We start from the raw sequence: 21,526 nt of genomic DNA, 5'->3' as shown, positions 1-21,526 counted from the left end.
CCTCGCTCCCCTCCCCTCACGGTTTCATTCCCAAACAGCACGTCCACGAATGGCAGCAGTCGGGAGAGCTCCCCTCCGTAGTGCTGGGCCAGGAATGGCGCAGACAGGTTCAGGCAGAAGGGTTTGTTCTGCTCGGCGGCCAAAGTCGCCACCGCCATCATCGAGTCAGGAGACACGGTCATGAAGAAGCCCTGGGGGAGACACGGGGAGTGGGAGAGAGACACGGTCAGAGAGACACGGGGAGTGGGAGAGAGAGACACGGGGAGAGAGACACGGGGAGTGGGAGAGACACGGGGAGAGAGACACGGTGAGACACGGTCATGAAGAAGCCCTGGGAGAGACACGGGGAGTGGGAGAGAGACACGGTGAGAGAGACACGGTGAGAGAGACACGGGGAGAGAGAAAGACACGGTGAGAGAGACACGGTGAGTGGGAGAGACACGGGGAGAGAGACACGGTGAGTGGGAGAGACACGGGGAGAGAGACACGGTGAGACACGGTCATGAAGAAGCCCTGGGGGAGACACGGGGAGTGGGAGAGAGAGACACGGGGAGAGAGACACGGTGAGTGGGAGAGACACGGTGAGTGGGAGAGACACGGGGAGGGAGACACGGGGAGTGGGAGAGAGACACGGTGAGAGAGACACGGGGAGTGGGAGAGAGACACGGGGAGAGAGACACGGTGAGACACGGTCATGAAGAAGCCCTGGGGGAGACACGGGGAGTGGGAGAGAGACACGGTGAGAGAGACACGGGGAGTGGGAGAGAGACACGGGGAGAGAGACACGGTGAGACACGGTCATGAAGAAGCCCTGGGGGAGACACGGGGAGTGGGAGAGAGACACGGTGAGAGAGACACGGTGAGTGGGAGAGACACGGGGAGGGAGACACGGTGAGTGGGAGAGACACGGGGAGGGAGACACGGTGAGTGGGAGAGACACGGGGAGAGAGACAGGGTGAGACACGGTCATGAAGAAGCCCTGGGGGAGACACGGGGAGTGGGAGAGACACGGGGAGAAAGAACGGGGAGAGAGAAAGACACGGTGAGAGAGACACGGTGAGTGGGAGAGAGACACGGGGAGAGAGACACGGGGAGTGGGAGAGAGAGACACGGGGAGAGAGACACGGGGAGTGGGAGAGACACGGGGAGAGAGACACGGTGAGACACGGTCATGAAGAAGCCCTGGGGGAGACACGGGGAGTGGGAGAGAGACACGGTGAGAGAGACACGGTGAGTGGGAGAGACACGGGGAGGGAGACACGGTGAGTGGGAGAGACACGGGGAGGGAGACACGGTGAGTGGGAGAGACACGGGGAGAGAGACAGGGTGAGACACGGTCATGAAGAAGCCCTGGGGGAGACACGGGGAGTGGGAGAGACACGGGGAGAGAGAACGGGGAGAGAGAAAGACACGGTGAGAGAGACACGGTGAGTGGGAGAGAGACACGGGGAGAGAGACACGGGGAGTGGGAGAGAGACACGGGGAGAGAGACACGGTGAGTGGGAGAGACACGGGGAGAGAGACACGGTGAGACACGGTCATGAAGAAGCCCTGGGGGAGACACGGGGAGTGGGAGAGAGACACGGTGAGAGAGACACGGTGAGTGGGAGAGAGACACGGGGAGAGAGACACGGTGAGTGGGAGAGACACGGGGAGAGAGACACGGTGAGTGGGAGAGACACGGGGAGAGAGACACGGTGAGTGGGAGAGACACGGGGAGAGAGACACGGTGAGTGGGAGAGACACGGGGAGAGAGACACGGTGAGTGGGAGAGACACGGGGAGAGAGACACGGTGAGTGGGAGAGACACGGGGAGAGAGACACGGTGAGTGGGAGAGACACGGTGAGTGGGAGAGAGACACGGTGAGTGGGAGAGACACGGGGAGAGAGACACGGTGAGTGGGAGAGACACGGGGAGAGAGACACGGTGAGTGGGAGAGACACGGGGAGAGAGACACGGTGAGTGGGAGAGACACGGGGAGGGAGACACGGTGAGTGGGAGAGACACGGGGAGAGACACGGTGAGTGGGAGAGACACGGGGAGAGAGAAAGACACGGTGAGTGGGAGAGACACGGGGACAGAGACACGGTGAGACACGGTCATGAAGAAGCCCTGGGGGAGACACGGGGAGTGGGAGAGACACGGGGAGAGAGACACGGTGAGTGGGAGAGACACGGGGAGGGAGACACGGGGAGAGAGAGAGAGACACGGTGAGAGAGAGAGAGAGACACGGGGAGTGGGAGAGAGACACGCGGGGAGAGAGACACGGTGAGAGAGACACGGGGAGAGAGAGAGACACAGTGAGGGGGAGAGAGACACGGTGAGACACGGGGAGAGAGACACGGGGAGAGAGAGACATGGGGAGAGAGAGACACGGTCATGAAGAAGCCCTGGGGGAGACACGGGGAGTGGGAGAGACACGGGGAGAGAGACACGGTGAGTGGGAGAGACACGGGGACAGAGACACGGTGAGACACGGTCATGAAGAAGCCCTGGGGGAGACACGGGGAGTGGGAGAGACACGGGGAGAGAGACACGGGGAGAGAGACACGGTGAGTGGGAGAGACACGGGGACAGAGACACGGTGAGACACGGTCATGAAGAAGCCCTGGGGGAGACACGGGGAGTGGGAGAGACACGGGGAGAGAGACACGGTGAGTGGGAGAGACACGGGGAGGGAGACACGGGGAGTTGGAGAGAGAGACACGGGAGAGAGAGACACGGGGAGAGAGACACGGGGAGTGGGAGAGACACGGGGAGGGAGACACGGGGAGTTGGAGAGACACGGGGAGAGAGACACGGGGAGAGAAACACGGTGAGAGAGACACGGGGAGAGAGAAACACGCGGGGAGAGAGACACGGTGAGGGAGACACGGTGAGCGAGAGAGAGACACAGTGAGGGGGAGAGAGACACGGTGAGTGGGAGAGACACGGGGAGAGAGACACGGGGAGTGGGAGAGACACGGGGAGGGAGACACGGGGAGTTGGAGAGAGAGACACGGGGAGAGAGAGAGAGACACGGGGAGTGGGAGAGAGACACGGTGAGAGAGAGACACGGTGAGAGAGAGAGAGACACGGGGAGTGGGAGAGAGACACGGTGAGAGAGAGAGAGAGAGACACGGGGAGAGAGACACGGTGAGACACGGTCATGAAGAAGCCCTGGGGGAGACATGGGGAGTGGGAGAGACACGGGGAGAGAGACACGGGGAGTTGGAGAGAGAGACACGGGGAGAAAGAGAGAGACACGGTGAAAGAGAGAGACACGGGGAGAGAGACACGGGGAGAGAGACACGGGGAGAGAGACACGGTGAGTGGGAGAGACACGGGGAGAGAGACACGGTGAGACACGGTCATGAAGAAGCCCTGGGGGAGACACGGGGAGTGGGAGAGACACGGGGAGAGAGAAAGACACGGTGAGAGAGACACGGGGAGAAAGACACGGGGAGTGGGAGAGACACGGGGAGAGAGACACGGTGAGTGGGAGAGACACGGGGACAGAGACACGGTGAGTGGGAGAGACACGGTGAGGGAGACACGGGGAGTTGGAGAGAGAGACACGGGGAGAGAGAGAGAGACACGGGGAGTGGGAGAAAGACACGGTGAGAGAGAGAGAGACATGGGGAGTGGGAGAGAGACACGCGGGGAGAGAGACACGGTGAGAGAGACACGGAGAGAGAGAGACACGGGGAGAGAGAGAGACACGGTGAGGGGGAGAGAGACACGGTGAGACACGGGGAGAGAGACACGGGGAGAGAGAGACACGGGGAGAGAGAGACACGGTCATGAAGAAGCCCTGGGGGAGACACGGGGACAGAGAGAGACACGGGGAGAGAGACACGGTGAGGAGACGGGGAGAGAGAGAGACACGGGGAGAGAGAGACACGGGGAGTGGGAGAGAGAGACGGGGAGAGAGACACGGTGAGAGAGACACGGTGAGAGAGACACGGTGAGAGAGACACGGTGAGAGAGACACGGTGAGGGAGACACGGTGAGAGAGACACGGTGAGAGAGACACGGGGAGAGAGACACGGTGAGAGAGACACGGGGAGAGAGAGAGACACGGTGAGAGAGAGAGACACGCGGGGAGAAAGACACGGTGAGGGAGACACGGTGAGAGAGACACGGGGAGAGAGAGAGACACAGTGAGGGGGAGAGAGACACGGTGAGTGGGAGAGACACGGGGAGTGGGAGAGACACGAGAAGAGAGACACGGGGAGAGAGACACGGGGAGAGAGAGACGGGGAGAGAGACACGGGGAGAGAGAGACACGGGGAGAGAGAGACACGGGGAGAGAGAGACACGGGGAGAGAGAGACACGGGGAGAGAGACACGGGGAGAGAGACACGGGGAGAGAGACACGGGGAGAGAGACACGGGGAGAGAGACACGGGGAGAGAGACACGGGGAGAGAGACACGGTGAGAGAGACACGGGGAGAGAGAGAGACACGGTGAGAGAGAGAGACACGGTGAGAGAGAGAGACACGCGGGGAGAAAGACACGGTGAGGGAGACACGGTGAGAGAGACACGGGGAGAGAGAGAGACACAGTGAGGGGGAGAGAGACACGGTGAGTGGGAGAGACACGGGGAGTGGGAGAGACACGAGAAGAGAGACACGGGGAGAGAGACACGGGGAGAGAGAGACGGGGAGAGAGACACGGGGAGAGAGAGACACAGCTAGCTGTGTGTATATATGTAGAGAAGGAGGTGGTGGTGGTGGTGGTGGTGATGGTGGTGGAGGTGGTGGAGGTGGTGGTGGTGGTGGTGGTGATGGTGGTGGAGGTGGTGGAGGTGGTGATGGTGGTGGTGGAGGTGGTGGTGGTGGAGGTGGTGGTGATGGTGGTGATGGTGGTGGAGGTGGTGGTGATGGTGGTGGTGATGATGGTGATGGTGGTGGTGATGATGGTGATGGTGATGATGGTGATGATGATGATGGTGATGGTGGAGGTGGTGGTGGTGATGGTGGAGGTGGTGATGGAGGTGGTGGTGGAGGTGGTGGTGGAGGTGATGATGGTGGTGGTGGAGGTGATGATGGTGGTGGTGGAGGTGGTGGAGGTGGTGGAGGTGGTGGTGATAGTGATGGTGAAGGTGGTGGAGGTGGTGGTGGTGATGGTGGAGGTGGTGATGGTGGTGGTGGAGGTGATGATGGTGGTGGTGGTGGTGGAGGTGGTGGTGGTGGTGGTGATAGTGATGGTGGTGGTGGTGGTAGTGATGGTGGAGGTGGTGATGGTGGTGGTGGAGGTGGTGGAGGTGGTGATGGTGGTGGTGATGGTGGTGATGGTGGTGATGGTGGTGGTGGAGGTGGTGGTGGTGGTGGTGGTGGAGGTGGTGGAGGTGGTGGTGATGGTGGTGGTGATGATGGTGATGGTGGTGGAGGTGGTGGTGATGGTGGTGGTGATGATGGTGATGGTGATGATGGTGATGATGATGATGGTGATGATGGTGGTGGTGGTGATGGTGGAGGTGGTGATGGTGGTGGTGGTAGTGATGGTGATGGTGGTGGTGATAGTGATGATGGTGGTGGAGGTGGTGACGGTGGTGGTGATGGTGGTGATGATGATGGTGGTGGTGGTGGTGATAGTGATGGTGGTGATGGAGGTGGTGGTGATGGTGGTGGTGATGGTGGTGGTGATGGTGGTGGTGGTGATAGTGATGGTGGTGATGGAGGTGGTGGTGGTGGTGATGGTGGTGATGATGATGGTGGTGGTGGTGGTGGTGGAGGTGGTGGTGGTGGTGATGATGGTGATGGTGATGATGGTGATGATGGTGGAGGTGGTGATGGTGGAGGTGGTGATGGTGGTGGTGGAGGTGGTGATGGTGGTGGTGGTGATGGAGGTGGTGGTGGTGGAGGTGGTGGTGGTGGTGGTGATGGTGGTGGTGATAGTGATGGTGGTGATGGAGGTGGTGATGGTGGTGATGGTGGTGGTGGTGGTGGTGATAGTGATGGTGGTGATGGAGGTGGTGGAGGTGGTGGTGGTGGTGATGGTGGTGGTGATAGTGATGATGGTGGTGGAGGTGGTGACGGTGGTGGTGATGGTGGTGATGATGATGATGGTGGTGGTGATGATGATGGTGGTGGTGGTGGTGATAGTGATGGTAGTGATGGAGGTGGTGGTGGAGGTGGAGGTGGTGGAGGTGGAGGTGATGGTGGTGGTGGTGGTGGTGATGGAGGTGGTGGTGGTGTTGGTGGTGATGATGATGGTGGTGGTGATGATGGTGGTGGTGATGATGGTGGTGATGATGATGGTGGTGGTGGTGGTGTTGGTGGTGATGATGATGGTGGTGATGGTGGTGGTGGTGGTGATAGTGATGGTGGTGATGGTGGTGGTGGAGGTGGTGGTGGTGGTGGAGGTGGACTCACAGCAATGTAGTAAACTCGCGCCTTCTGCACGAGGGCCCAGTTCTCAGGCAGGTCGAGGTGCTGCTCCTTCACGTAGCTATTGGCAGCAGCCAGGTTCGCCACCAGAGACCTGCACAACACACACACAGACACACACACAGACACACAGACACACACACACAGACACACACAGACACACACACACACACAGACACACACACACACACACAGACACACACACACACACACAGACACACACACACAGACACACACACACACAGATTCACACGGACACACAGACACACACAGACACACACAGAATCACACAGAATCACACGGACACACACAGATTCACACAGACACACACAGATTCACACAGACACAGACACACACACACAGACACACACACACACAGACACACACACACACACACACAGAATCACACAGAATCACACGGACACACACAGATTCACACGGACACACACAGACACACACAGACACACAGACACACACAGAATCACACAGAATCACACAGATTCACACAGATTCACACGGACACACAGACACACACAGACACACACAGAATCACACGGAGACACACACAGATTCACACGGACACACACAGATTCACACAGACACACACAGACACACACAGACACACACAGATTCACACAGAGACACACACACATTGAGACAAGAAGACACAGAGACACACACACACATTGAGACATGAAGACACAGAGACACGCGGACACACAGAGGTACACAGAGACACAGGACGGTGGACGAGTTTGAGTTGAACTTTGTTGGCAATATTCGTAGCCCACCATGCAAATATGTGTGTCTCTGTGTGTCTCTGTGGGTCTCTGTGTGTCTCTGTGTGTCTCTGTGTGTCTCTGTGTGTCTCTGTGGGTCTCTGTGGGTCTCTGTGGGTCTCTGTGGGTGTCTGTGGGTCTCTGTGGGTCTCTGTGGGTCTCTGTGGGTCTCTGTGGGTCTCTGTGGGTCTCTGTGGGTCTCTGTGGGTCTCTGTGAATCTCTGTGTGTCTCTGTGTGTCTCTGTGTGTCTCTGTGGGTCTCTGTGGGTCTCTGTGGGTGTCTGTGGGTCTCTGTGGGTCTCTGTGGGTCTCTGTGGGTGTCTGTGGGTCTCTGTGGGTCTCTGTGGGTCTCTGTGGGTCTCTGTGGGTCTCTGTGGGTCTCTGTGGGTCTCTGTGGGTCTCTGTGGGTCTCTGTGGGTGTCTGTGGGTGTCTCTGTGGGTGTCTCTCTCTCTGTGTCTCTCTGTGTCTCTCTCTCTCTGTGTCTCTGTGTCTCTCTCTCTGTCTCTGTGTCTCTCTCTCTGTGTCTCTCTCTCTGTGTCTCTCTGTGTGTCTCTCTCTGTGTCTCTCTCTGTGTGTCTCTCTCTCTGTCTCTGTGTCTCTCTCTCTGTGTCTCTCCCTCCGTCTCTGTGTCTCTCTCTCTGTCTCTGTGTCTCTCTCTGTGTCTCTCCCTCCGTCTCTGTCTCTCTCTGCCTCGCTCTCACCTCTTCCCGCGCACAGTCATATTCATGTTCACCGATTTGCTGCTACATTGAGGCGGCTCACTGAGTCAGCACAAATAATACGGACGCACAGACACACGCACAGACACACGCACACACACACATAGACACACAGACACACGCACAGACACACGCACACACACACATAGACACACAGACATGCACATGCACACATACATAGACACACAGACACACGCATGCACACACACATAGACACACAGACACACGCACAGACACACGCACACACACACATAGACACACAGACATGCACATGCACACATACATAGACACACAGACACACGCATGCACACACACATAGACACACAGACACACGCATGCACACACACATAGACACACAGACATGCACAAACACACGTACATAGACACACAGACACGCACACACACACATGCATATAGACACACAGACACACACCGAGACACACACACACAGGCACACACACACACATACCTGCACTCATACACACACACAGACATGCACGCACACGTACACACACACACACACACAGATGCATTTATGAATCTGTAACATCCAGTACACACACACACAGACACAACAAGAACCGCCATTCGCCACCAAGTGGCGGTGACGTCACCACGACGCTTGTGCCAGGCCATGTGCACCTTGAGGCTACCACGTGAAGTCTCTCTCTGTGTGTCTCTCTGTGTGTGTGTGTCTCTGTGTGTGTGTCTGTGTGTGTGTGTCTCTGTGTGTCTCTGTGTGTGTGTCTGTGTGTGTCTCTGTGTGTGTCTGTGTGTGTGTCTCTGTGTGTGTGTCTCTGTGTGCGTCTGTGTGTCTCTCTCTGTGTCTCTCCCTGTGTCTCTCTCTGTGTGTCTCTCTCTGTCTCTGTGTCTCTCTCTGTCTCTGTGTGTCTCTCTGTGTCTCTCTGTGTCTCTCTGTGTGTCTCTCTCTGTGTCTCTCTGTGTCTCTCTGTGTCTCTCTGTGTCTCTCTCTGTGTCTCTCTCTGTGTCTCTCTGTCTCTCTGTGTCTCTCTCTGTGTCTCTCTCTGTGTCTCTGTGTCTCTCTGTCTCTCTCTCTGTCTCTCTCTCTGTGTCTCTCTCTGTGTCTCTCTCTCTGTGTGTCTCTCTCTCTGTCTCTGTGTGTCTCTCTGTGTCTCTCTCTCTCTCTCTGTCTCTCTGTGTGTGTCTCTCTCTCTCTCTCTGTCTCTCTGTGTGTCTCTCTCTCTCTCTCTCTCTGTGTCTCTCTCTGTGTCTCTCTCTCTGTGTCTCTCTCTGTGTCTCTCTCTCTCTGTCTCTCTCTGTGTCTCTCTCTCTGTCTCTCCCTGTCTCTCTCTGTGTGTCTCTCTGTGTCTCTGTGTCTCACCTGTTGTCCCCCGTGACGCACACGGCGCACGACCCCGTAGCCGCGCTGCGAGTGACTTGGTAGCGAGCGTCAACTCCTGTGTCTCTCTCTGTGTGTCTCTCTCTGTGTGTCTCTGTGTCTCTGTGTGTGTCTCTGTGTCTCTCTGTGTGTCTCTGTGTGTCTCTGTGTCTCTGTCTCACCTGTTGTCCCCCGTGACGCACACGGCGCACGACCCCGTAGCCGCGCTGCGAGTGACTTGGTAGCGAGCGTCAACTCCTGTGTCTCTCTCTGTGTGTCTCTCTCTGTGTGTCTCTGTGTCTCTGTGTGTGTCTCTGTGTCTCTCTGTGTGTCTCTGTGTGTCTCTGTGTCTCTGTCTCACCTGTTGTCCCCCGTGACGCACACGGCGCACGACCCCGTAGCCGCGCTGCGAGTGACTTGGTAGCGAGCGTCAACTCCTGTGTCTCTCTCTGTGTGTCTCTCTCTCTGTCTCTCCCTGTCTCTCTCTGTCTCTCTCTGTGTGTCTCTGTGTCTCTCTGTGTCTCTGTCTCACCTGTTGTCCCCCGTGACGCACACGGCGCACGACCCCGTAGCCGCGCTGCGAGTGACTTGGTAGCGAGCGTCAACTCCTGTGTCTCTCTCTGTGTGTCTCTCTCTGTGTGTCTCTCTCTCTGTCTCTGTGTCTCTGTGTGTCTCTCTGTGTGTCTCTGTGTCTCACCTGTTGTCCCCCGTGACGCACACGGCGCACGACCCCGTAGCCGCGCTGCGAGTGACTTGGTAGCGAGCGTCAACTCCTGTGTCTCTCTCTGTGTGTCTCTCTCTGTGTGTCTCTGTGTCTCTGTGTGTGTCTCTGTGTCTCTCTGTGTGTCTCTGTGTGTCTCTGTGTCTCTGTCTCACCTGTTGTCCCCCGTGACGCACACGGCGCACGACCCCGTAGCCGCGCTGCGAGTGACTTGGTAGCGAGCGTCAACTCCTGTGTCTCTCTCTGTGTGTCTCTCTCTGTGTCTCTCTCTCTGTCTCTCCCTGTCTCTCTCTGTGTCTCTCTGTGTGTCTCTGTGTGTCTCTGTGTCTCTGTCTCACCTGTTGTCCCCCGTGACACACACGGCGCACGACCCCGTAGCCGCGCTGCGAGTGACTTGGTAGCGAGCGTCAACTCCTGTGTCTCTCTCTGTGTGTCTCTCTCTCTGTTTCTGTGTGTCTCTCTCTGTGTCTCTGTGTCTCTGTGTCTCTGTGTCTCTGTGTCTCACCTGTTGTCCCCCGTGACACACACGGCGCACGACCCCGTAGCCGCGCTGCGAGTGACTTGGTAGCGAGCGTCAACTCCTGTGTCTCTCTGTGTGTGTCTCTCTCTGTGTGTCTCTCTCTCTGTCTCTCTGTCTCTGTGTGTCTCTCTGTGTGTCTCTGTCTCACCTGTTGTCCCCCGTGACACACACGGCGCACGACCCCGTAGCCGCGCTGCGAGTGACTTGGTAGCGAGCGTCAACTCCTGTGTCTCTCTCTGTGTGTCTCTCTCTGTGTCTCTCTGTGTGTCTCTCTCTGTCTCTGTGTCTCTCTGTGTCTCTGTGTCTCACCTGTTGTCCCCCGTGACGCACACGGCGCACGACCCCGTAGCCGCGCTGCGAGTGACTTGGTAGCGAGCGTCAACTCCTGTGTCTCTCTGTGTGTGTCTCTCTCTGTGTCTCTCTCTCTGTCTCTGTGTCTCTGTGTCTCTGTGTGTGTCTCTGTGTCTCACCTGTTGTCCCCCGTGACGCACACGGCGCACGACCCCGTAGCCGCGCTGCGAGTGACTTGGTAGCGAGCGTCAACTCCTGTGTCTCTCTCTGTGTGTCTCTCTCTGTGTGTCTCTCTCTCTGTCTCTGTGTCTCTGTGTGTCTCTCTGTGTGTCTCTGTCTCACCTGTTGTCCCCCGTGACGCACACGGCGCACGACCCCGTAGCCGCGCTGCGAGTGACTTGGTAGCGAGCGTCAACTCCTGTGTCTCTCTGTGTGTGTCTCTGTGTGTCTCTCTCTCTGTCTCTGTGTCTCTGTGTGTCTCTCTGTGTGTCTCTGTGTCTCACCTGTTGTCCCCCGTGACGCACACGGCGCACGACCCCGTAGCCGCGCTGCGAGTGACTTGGTAGCGAGCGTCAACTCCTGTGTCTCTCTGTGTGTGTCTCTCTCTGTGTGTCTCTCTCTCTGTCTCTCTGTCTCTGTGTGTCTCTCTGTGTGTCTCTGTCTCACCTGTTGTCCCCCGTGACGCACACGGCGCACGACCCCGTAGCCGCGCTGCGAGTGACTTGGTAGCGAGCGTCAACTCCTGTGTCTCTCTGTGTGTGTCTCTCTCTGTGTGTCTCTCTCTCTGTCTCTCTGTCTCTGTGTGTCTCTGTGTCTCTGTCTCACCTGTTGTCCCCCGTGACGCACACGGCGCACGACCCCGTAGCCGCGCTGCGAGTGACTTGGTAGCGAGCGTCAACTCCTGTGTCTCTCTCTGTGTGTCTCTCTCTCTGTCTCTGTGTCTCTGTGTCTCTCTCTCTGTCTCTGTGTCTCTGTGTCTCTGTGTCTCTGTGTCTCTGTGTCTCACCTGTTGTCCCCCGTGACACACACGGCGCACGACCCCGTAGCCGCGCTGCGAGTGACTTGGTAGCGAGCGTCAACTCCTGTGTCTCTCTCTGTGTGTCTCTCTCTGTGTCTCTCTCTGTGTGTCTCTCTGTGTGTCTCTGTGTCTCTCTGTGTGTCTCTGTGTCTCTCTGTGTCTCTGTCTCACCTGTTGTCCCCCGTGACACACACGGCGCACGACCCCGTAGCCGCGCTGCGAGTGACTTGGTAGCGAGCGTCAACTCCTGTGTCTCTCTCTGTGTGTCTCTCTCTGTCTCTCCCTGTCTCTCTCTGTGTGTCTCTGTGTCTCTCTGTGTCTCTGTCTCACCTGTTGTCCCCCGTGACACACACGGCGCACGACCCCGTAGCCGCGCTGCGAGTGACTTGGTAGCGAGCGTCAACTCCTGTGTCTCTCTCTGTGTGTCTCTCTCTGTCTCTCCCTGTCTCTCTCTGTGTGTCTCTGTGTCTCTCTGTGTCTCTGTCTCACCTGTTGTCCCCCGTGACGCACACGGCGCACGACCCCGTAGCCGCGCTGCGAGTGACTTGGTAGCGAGCGTCAACTCCGGCCTCCTCGGCTTTGCGTCGCAGCGTCGCCCCAAACGCGTCCTCGCCCACACAGCCAAAGAAGGTCGCCGCCTTACACGGGTGGCCAATCATCCACTGCGCGGCGGGTAAAGTGGGTACCGGGGAGAGAGAGAGAGGGAGGGAGGCAATCATCCACTGCGCGGCGGGTAAAGTGGGTACCGGCGAGAGAGAGAGGGGCAATCATCCACTGCGCGGCGGGTAAAGTGGGTACCGGGGAGAGAGAGAGAGGCAATCATCCACTGCGCGGCGGGTAAAGTGGGTACCAGGGAGAGAGAGAGAGGCAATCATCCACTGCGCGGCGGGTAAAGTGGGTACCAGGGAGAGAGGGAGAGGCAATCATCCACTGCGCGGCGGGTAAAGTGGGTACCAGGGAGAGAGAGGGAGGCAATCATCCACTGCGCGGCGGGTAAAGTGGGTACCGGCGAGAGAGAGAGGCAATCATCCACTGCGCGGCGGGTAAAGTGGGTACCAGGGAGAGAGAGAGAGGCAATCATCCACTGCGCGGCGGGGAAAGTGGGTACCAGGGAGAGAGAGAGAGGCAATCATCCACTGCGCGGCGGGTAAAGTGGGTACCGGCGAGAGAGAGGGAGGCAATCATCCACTGCGCGGCGGGTAAAGTGGGTACCGGCGAGAGAGAGAGAGAGGCAATCATCCACTGCGCGGCGGGTAAAGTGGGTACCGGGGAGAGAGAGAGAGGCAATCATCCACTGTGCGGCGGGTAAAGTGGGTACCAGGGAGAGAGAGAGAGGCAATCATCCACTGCGCGGCGGGTAAAGTGGGTACCAGGGAGAGAGAGAGAGGCAATCATCCACTGCGCGGCGGGTAAAGTGGGTACCAGGGAGAGAGAGAGAGGCAATCATCCACTGCGCGGCGGGTAAAGTGGGTACCAGGGAGAGAGAGAGAGGCAATCATCCACTGCGCGGCGGGTAAAGTGGGTACCAGGGAGAGAGAGAGAGGCAATCATCCACTGCGCGGCGGGTAAAGTGGGTACCAGGGAGAGAGAGAGAGGCAATCATCCACTGCGCGGCGGGTAAAGTGGGTACCAGGGAGAGAGAGAGAGGCAATCATCCACTGCGCGGCGGGTAAAGTGGGTACCGGCGAGAGAGAGAGAGGCAATCATCCACTGCGCGGCGGGTAAAGTGGGTACCAGGGAGAGAGAGAGAGGCAATCATCCACTGCGCGGCGGGTAAAGTGGGTACCGGCGAGAGAGAGAGAGGCAATCATCCACTGCGCGGCGGGTAAAGTGGGTACCAGGGAGAGAGGGAGAGGCAATCATCCACTGCGCGGCGGGTAAAGTGGGTACCAGGGAGAGAGAGAGAGGCAATCATCCACTGCGCGGCGGGTAAAGTGGGTACCAGGGAGAGAGGGAGGCAATCATCCACTGCGCGGCGGGTAAAGTGGGTACCGGCGAGAGAGAGAGAGGCAATCATCCACTGCGCGGCGGGTAAAGTGGGTACCAGGGAGAGAGGGAGAGGCAATCATCCACTGCGCGGCGGGGAAAGTGGGTACCAGGGAGAGAGAGAGAGAGGCAATCATCCACTGCGCGGCGGGTAAAGTGGGTACCAGGGAGAGAGAGAGAGGCAATCATCCACTGCGCGGCGGGTAAAGTGGGTACCGGCGAGAGAGAGAGAGGCAATCATCCACTGCGCGGCGGGTAAAGTGGGTACCAGGGAGAGAGAGAGAGGCAATCATCCACTGCGCGGCGGGTAAAGTGGGTACCGGCGAGAGAGAGAGAGACAATCATCCACTGCGCGGCGGGTAAAGTGGGTACCGGCGAGAGAGAGGGAGGCAATCATCCACTGCGCGGCGGGTAAAGTGGGTACCGGCGAGAGAGAGAGAGGCAATCATCCACTGCGCGGCGGGTAAAGTGGGTACCAGGGAGAGAGAGGGAGGCAATCATCCACTGCGCGGCGGGGAAAGTGGGTACCAGGGAGAGAGAGAGAGGCAATCATCCACTGCGCGGCGGGTAAAGTGGGTACCAGGGAGAGAGAGAGAGGCAATCATCCACTGCGCGGCGGGTAAAGTGGGTACCAGGGAGAGAAAGAGAGGCAATCATCCACTGCGCGGCGGGTAAAGTGGGTACCGGCGAGAGAGAGAGAGGCAATCATCCACTGCGCGGCGGGTAAAGTGGGTACCAGGGAGAGAGAGAGAGGCAATCATCCACTGCGCGGCGGGTAAAGTGGGTACCGGCGAGAGAGAGAGAGGCAATCATCCACTGCGCGGCGGGTAAAGTGGGTACCAGGGAGAGAGGGAGAGGCAATCATCCACTGCGCGGCGGGTAAAGTGGGTACCAGGGAGAGAGGGAGAGGCAATCATCCACTGCGCGGCGGGTAAAGTGGGTACCAGGGAGAGAGGGAGAGAGATACAATCGTCAACTTTGAGAGGTAAAGTGGAGAGAGAGGGAGAGGCAAGGGCCAAGAAGGATCAGAGCAGAGCGTGAAATATTCCATTTAAACAGGTGGGGAGGGGGGAGGGGAGAGGGGGGGGAGGGCGGAGGGGGGGGGGGTGGGGAGGGGGGTGGGGAGGGGGGTGGGGGGAAGGGTGGGGTGGGAGGGGAGAGGGGGGGGTGGGGAGGGGGGTGGGGGGGGAGGGGGGAGGGGAGAGGGGGGGGAGGGGGGAGGGGGGTGGGAGGGGAGAGGGGGGGGAGGGGGGTGGGGGGGGAGGGGGGAGGGGAGAGGGGGGGGAGGGGGGAGGGGGGTGGGAGGGGAGAGGGGGGGGGAGGGGGGTGGGAGGGGGGGAGTGGTGGGGGGGATGGGTGGGGGGGGAAGGGAGAGGGGAGGGGAGGGGGGTGGGAGGGGGGTGGGTGGGGGGGGAGGAAGGGGGGGAGGGGAGAGGGGGAGGGGGGAGGGGCTACCCACCTGTGCCACCCGCATGGAATTCTGGGTAGACCCTCCAGCCAGGTATTCCACAGAGAAACGCTTCACCATGTCCTCAAATCTGGGGTCAAAGAGAGGTCAAGAGGTCAAGCCGGTGTGTCTGTGTGTGTGTGTGTCTGTGTGTGTGTCTGTGTGTGTGTCTGTGTGTCTGTGTGTGTGTCTGTGTGTGTGTCTGTGTGTGTGTCTGTGTGTGTGTCTGTGTGTGTGTCTGTGTGTGTCTGTGTGTGTCTGTGTGTGTGTGTCTGTGTGTGTCTGTGTCTGTGTCTGTGTGTCTGTGTGTGTGTGTCTGTGTGTGTGTGTCTGTGCCCGCATGCCCAGCCACCGCATGCCTAAACAGCTTTTGTTCGGCCGGATCGAGGGGGCTAAACGGGCGCAGCACGGGCTAGAGAAGAGATGGAGTGATGTGGTACAGGAGGACGTGGAGCTGAGTGGACTTGCCGATGACTGGTACCAGCGGTGTCAAGATCGGCCTCAGTGGAGGAGGCTCGTGAAGGACGCTACTGGGCAGTTGGAGGCAGTCGCCCTCCAACAACAACGGAGGGCGGAGGAGCGACGCTCACAACAACGAGCGGAGCGCCGGGTGGCTAAAGCACAGCAAGTTGGCACAGTAGGGGGCACAGGTGGTGCATCAGCCAGTCATCTCGGTCATCTCGGTCAGTCGACCCGTGGCACCTGCTGGGTCTGCCCCGTGACCTCCTGCCAGCGGGCGTTCGACACTTCACGTGGCCTCAAGGTGCACATGGCCTGGCACAAGCGTCGTGGTGACGTCACCGCCACTTAGTGGCGAATGGCGGTTGTTGTTGTTGTTGTGTCTGTGTGTGTGTGTCTGTGTGTGTGTGTGTCTGTGTGTGTGTCTGTGTGTGTGTCTGTGTGTGTGTGTCTGTGTGTGTGTCTGTGTGTGTGTCTGTGTGTCTGTGTGTGTGTCTGTGTGTGTGTCTGTGTGTGTCTGTATGTGTGTGTGTCTGTGTGTGTGTGTCTGTGTGTGTGTGTCTGTGTGTGTGTGTCTGTGTGTGTGTGTGTGTCTGTGTGTGTGTCTGTGTGTGTGTCTGTGTGTGTGTCTGTGTGTGTCTGTGTGTGTGTGTCTGTGTGTGTGTCTGTGTGTGTGTCTGTGTGTGTGTGTGTCTGTGTGTGTGTGTCTGTGTGTGTGTCTGTGTGTGTGTCTGTGTGTGTGTCTGTGTGTGTGTCTGTGTGTGTGTCTGTGTGTGTGTGTGTGTCTGTGTGTGTGTCTGTGTGTGTGTGTCTGTGTGTGTGTGTGTCTGTGTGTGTGTCTGTTTGTGTGTCTGTGTGTGTGTCGCAGTGCAGGCAGCCTTCATAGGCCCTACTACTACTGCTGCTACTGCTACTACTGCTACTACTGCTACTACTACTGCTGCTACTGCTACTACTGATACTACTGCTACTACTACTGCTGCTACTGCTACTACTACTGCTGCTACTACTGCTGCTGTTACTGCTTCTGCTGCTGCTGATGTAGCTGCTACTGCTGCTCACAGCACTTGCCCCAACAGGCCTGTTGAAAGGCTACACGGGGAATCTTTGTCTTTGTCTTTATACAAAGAAACACGCAGGCAGACTGCCCACTCAGCGAAATACCAACACTCTCAGCAGAGCGTGAGTGCATCCGTGTGTGGAGTACACGTCTGTGTGTGAGTGTGTCTGTCTGTGTGTGAGTGTGTGTCTGTCTGTGTGTGTGTGTGGGTGTCTGTCTGTGTGTATGTGTGTGGGTGTCTATGTGTGGGTGTGTGAGTGTGGGTGTCTGTGTGTGAGTGTGGGTGTGAGTGTGTGGGTGGGTGTCTAGCTGTGTGTCTGTGTGTGTGTGGGTGTCTGTCTGTGTGTATGTGTGTCTGTGTGTATGTGTGTTTCTGTGTGTGTGTGTGTCTGTCTGTGTGTGTGTTCGTGTGTTTCTGTGTGGGTGTGTGTGTGGGTGTCTGTCTGTGTGTATGTGTGTGGGTGACTATGTGTGGGTGTGTGGGTGTCTGTCTGTGTGTATGTGTGTGGGTGTCTATGTGGGTGTGTGTAGGTGTCTGTGTGTCTGTGTGTGTGTGTATGTGTGTGTATGTGTGGGTGTGTGTGGGTGTGTGTGGGTGTGTGTAGGTGTCTGTGTGTCTGTGTATGTGTGTATGTGTGTTTCTGTGTGGGTGTGTGTGGGTGTGTGTGGGTGTGTGTGGGTGTCTGTGTGTGAGTGTGTGTGGGTGTCTGTGTGGGTGTAAGTGTCTGTGTGTGAGTGTGTGTCTGTCTGTGTGTGTGTGTGGGTGTCTGTCTGTGTGTATGTGTGTGGGTGTCTATGTGTGGGTGTGGGTGTCTGTGTGTGAGTGTGGGTGTGAGTGTGTGGGTGGGTGTCTAGCTGTGTGTCTGTATGTGTGTGGGTGTCTGTCTGTGTGTATGTGTGTGGGTGTCTATGTGTAGGTGTGTGAGTGTGGGTGTCTGTGTGTGAGTGTGTGGGTGGGTGTCTAGCTGTGTGTCTGTGTGTGTGTGGGTGTCTGTCTGTGTGTATGTGTGTCTGTGTGTGTGTATGTGTGTTTCTGTGTGTGTGTGTGTGTCTGTCTGTGTGTGTGTATTTCTGTGTGGGTGTGTGTGTGGGTGTCTGTCTGTGTGTATGTGTGTGGGTGACTATGTGTGGGTGTGTGGGTGTCTGTCTGTGTGTATGTGTGTGGGTGTCTATGTGGGTGTGTGTAGGTGTCTGTGTGTCTGTGTGTGTGTGTATGTGTGTGTATGTGTGGGTGTGTGTGGGTGTGTGTGGGTGTCTGTGTGAGGCGAGGAGTGGTGGTCGTGGTTACTTATGCCCCCACCGAAGACGAACATCTGTGGAGGGATGCAGGCAAAGCCGATGAGTCGGACGCTTTCTATGACCTCCTGTCACAGGTGCTGGCTAAAGTGGCCACTCGGGACAGAGTCATCTTGTTGGGTGACTTCAATGCCCGAGTTGGTCATGATACTGGCACCTGGTCTGGAGTGATTGGAAGGCATGGGCCAGATCAGCTCAATAATAACGGTAGGAGGCTGCTAGATTTTTGTGCAGCCCATGGGCTTGTAATTACCAACACGCTCTTCCGGCATCGGCGCATCCACACAACATCATGGATGCATGCCGGGTCCAAGCAAGAACATCTGCTGGACTACGTAGTGACGGACCAGCGGATGCGAGCCCATGTCCTTGACACCAGGACCTACCGTGGAGCTGATCTGCCCTCTGACCATCGACTAGTCATCTGTAAGATGCGCCTGCCATTCTTCCACTCCGGTGGTGGGTGTACACCCAGGATCCCATTCCAACCAAAAGTGGCCTGGTCTAAGTTAGCTGATGAAAGTTGCAAGCGAGAATTTCATCATCGCTTGCAGCTGGGGTTGGCATCGTCCCCCACTCCACCTGATGTCGAGGGTAAATGGGCGAGGTTTAAGACTGTGACTCATGCAGCTGCAATGGCTGCTTTGGGTACGCGGTCCAGACCTCCCCGGGAACCCTGGCTGACGGAGGAGGTGTTCAGGTTAATTGAGAAAAAGCGACAGGCCCACTCTCATCGCCTACAGCATCCCACGTCAGAGAATGAGGAGGTTTACCGCAGTCTTCGCTCGGAGGTTCGGAGAGCCGTGAGGCGCTGTAAGGATGGGTGGTGGTCGCGGGTTGCTGAGGAGATGGAGTCTGCCTCAGTGGCCCGCGATCACAAATCACTATTTAACTCCATCAAAAAAGTAACCTGCAGCGCCACACCTATTACCATCATTAGAGGAAAAAACGGTGATCCAATCTCCGACCCCCAGGAACAGGTTTGCAGATTTGCTGAACATTTCTGTGAGGTCCTGGGGGAGGGAAAATCTCTCAGCCAGGAAAACATCATGGCACAAAGTGGGGATAACCCTGCTGAGGCTGCGGTGCCTCAAATATTGGAAGAGGTCACCCCCTGTGAGTGGCTGGCTGAGGTACCGGCTGTTGAGGAAGTACTGAGGGCGATCCGGAGTCTGAGACCAGGGAAGGCACCGGGCAGAGATGATCTCCCAGGCGAAATGCTGAGGGAGGGTGGCGTTTGTGCACAGACTGCCCTATATGACATCATAACAACAGTCTGGACCACTGGACGGGTTCCGCAGGACTGGAAGGATGCCCTGGTGGTCCCCCTCTTTAAGAAGGGGGACCGTACCGACTGTAACAACTACAGGGGCATCTCACTCCTCAGTGTGCCGGGTAAGGTCCTGGCAAGGATTATTCAACATCGCCTTGCTAGGCACGCTGAGGAGAGGCTTGCGGAGCCCCAATGTGGTTTCAGGAAAGGGTGGTCCTGCACAGATGCCATATTTTCTGTCCGTCTGCTACAGCAGAGGTGTAGGGAATTCCAAAAAGACCTACATCTCTGCTTTATTGACCTGGTCAAGGCCTATGATACCATCAGTAGGACTGGGCTCTGGGTTGTTCTTCGTGCTTTCGGAGTCCCTGACCCTCTGCTCACGATCATTAAGGACCTTCATGATGGTGAGCGGGCCCGGGTAAAACTACGTGGCCGGGAGTCGGAGCCTTTCCCTGTACACCTTGGGGTGCGACAGGGATGTCCTCTGGCTCCCACATTATTTAACATCTATTTCGACTGCGTAGTTCGTGAAGCCTTCAATAGCTGTACCGGGGGAATTACCATTTGGTACAGATATAATGGGAGGCTGATCGACGCCCGGGTGCGATCAAGGGATGGCTCCCTATTGGTCAACCACGTTATGTATGCCGATGATTTGGTAATAGCTGCTCATTCAGAAGAGGAGTTGGAGACGCTGCTGCTGAGACTGGAGCGTGCCACTAAGAGGTGGGGCCTTACCATCAGCCCCACCAAAACTAAGCACCTGCCTGGGTATTTTGTACCATCGGACACTCTGCCCCCACAACTCCCAATCGGTGATGGGGCAGTTGTGGAGAGAGTAGAGAGTTTCCCATACCTGGGCAGTGTGCTCATGACCGGCTCCAGTTTATCAGCAGAGGTCTCACTCCGAATCAGTCGAGCGGCAATATCTTTTCATCGGTTGCGTAACGCTGTGTGGAAGCTACCTGGTCTGTCGCTCCGCACGAAGCTTCAGGTCTTCTCGGCCACGGTCATTCCCTCCCTTCTCTATGCTTGCGAAACGTGGACCCCCCTAGTGGAGCATCTTCGCCGGTTGGAAACATTTAGGCTGGCCTGCCTACGATCCATCCTGGGTTTAACCAGGCTGGATTGTGTGAGGAGCTCACAAGTCCTTGAAAGATCTGGGCAAAGTCCCATCAGTGAGCTCCTCCGGCAGGCAAGGCTGCGTTGGCTGGGTCATGTAGCCCGCATGCCCAGCCACCGCATGCCTAAACAGCTTTTGTTCGGCCGGATCGAGGGGGCTAAACGGGCGCGGCACGGGCTAGAGAAGAGATGGAGTGATGTGGTACAGGAGGACGTGGAGCTGAGTGGATTTGCCGATGACTGGTACCAGCGGTGTCAAGATCGGCCTCAGTGGAGGAGGCTCGTGAAGGACGCTACTGGGCAGTTGGAGGCAGTCGCCCTCCAACAACAACGGAGGGCGGAGGAGCGACGCTCACAACAACGAGCGGAGCGCCGGGTGGCTAAAGCACAGCAAGTTGGCACAGTAGGGGGCACAGGTGGTGCATCAGCCAGTCATCTCGGTCATCTCGGTCAGTCGACCCGTGGCACCTGGGTCTGCCCCGTGACCTCCTGCCAGCGGGCGTTCGACACTTCACGTGGCCTCAAGGTGCACATGGCCTGGCACAAGCGTCGTGGTGACGTCACCGCCACTTAGTGGCGAATGGCGGTTGTTGTTGTTGTTGTTGTTGTGTCTGTGTGCGAGTGTGTGTGTGTCTGTCTGTGTGTGTGTGGGTGTCTGTCTGTGTGGGTGTAAGTGTCTGTGTGTGAGTGTGTGTGGGTGTCTGTGTGTATGTGTGTGGGTGTCTGTCTGTGTGTGTGGGTGTCTGTGTGTGTGGGTGTCTGTGTGTGTGGGTGTCTATGTGTGTGTGTGTCTGTGTGGGTGTGTGTCTGTGTGGGTGTGTGTCTGTGTGTGTCTTTGTGTGAGTGTGTGTGGGTGTCTGTGTGTGTGTGTGTGTGGGTGTCTGTGTGTATGTGTGTGGGTGTGTGTCTGTGTGTGAGTGTGTGGGTGTCTGTGTATATGTGTGTGGGTGTGTGTCTGTGTGTGAGTGTGTGGGTGTCTGTGTGTGTGTATCTGTGTGTGTGTATCTGTGTGTGTGTATCTGTGTGTGTGTATCTGTGTGTGTGTGTATCTGTGTGTGTGTGTATCTGTGTGTGTGTGTATCTGTGTGTGTGTGTGTATCTGTGTGTGTGTGTGTAT

The 21,526-nt window shown here is 57.4% G+C and overlaps 1 protein-coding gene across 1 annotated transcript; it reads right to left on the bottom strand.

Moving 5' to 3' along the window:
- Positions 1 to 20: 20 nt before the first annotated feature.
- On the bottom strand, positions 21 to 15,306 carry LOC144955635 (adenosine kinase-like; the record flags this gene model as incomplete). The annotated part of the gene is made up of 4 exons (XM_078885806.1): positions 15,209 to 15,306; positions 12,253 to 12,425; positions 6,361 to 6,469; positions 21 to 191 (listed from the first exon to the last, which is right to left on the bottom strand). Coding segments are annotated over exons 1-4 (522 nt in total), but the record flags the coding sequence as incomplete, so codon positions are not given.
- Between the last annotated feature and the right edge of the window lie 6,220 nt (positions 15,307 to 21,526).

Source organism: Lampetra fluviatilis, unplaced genomic scaffold (assembly GCF_964198595.1).
Source record: "Lampetra fluviatilis unplaced genomic scaffold, kcLamFluv1.1 SCAFFOLD_1059, whole genome shotgun sequence".
In the NCBI taxonomy this organism is placed as follows: Eukaryota; Metazoa; Chordata; class Hyperoartia; order Petromyzontiformes; family Petromyzontidae; genus Lampetra; species Lampetra fluviatilis.
Note: the sequence above shows the minus strand (reverse complement) of the source record. Positions and strands in the feature narration are given on the sequence as shown.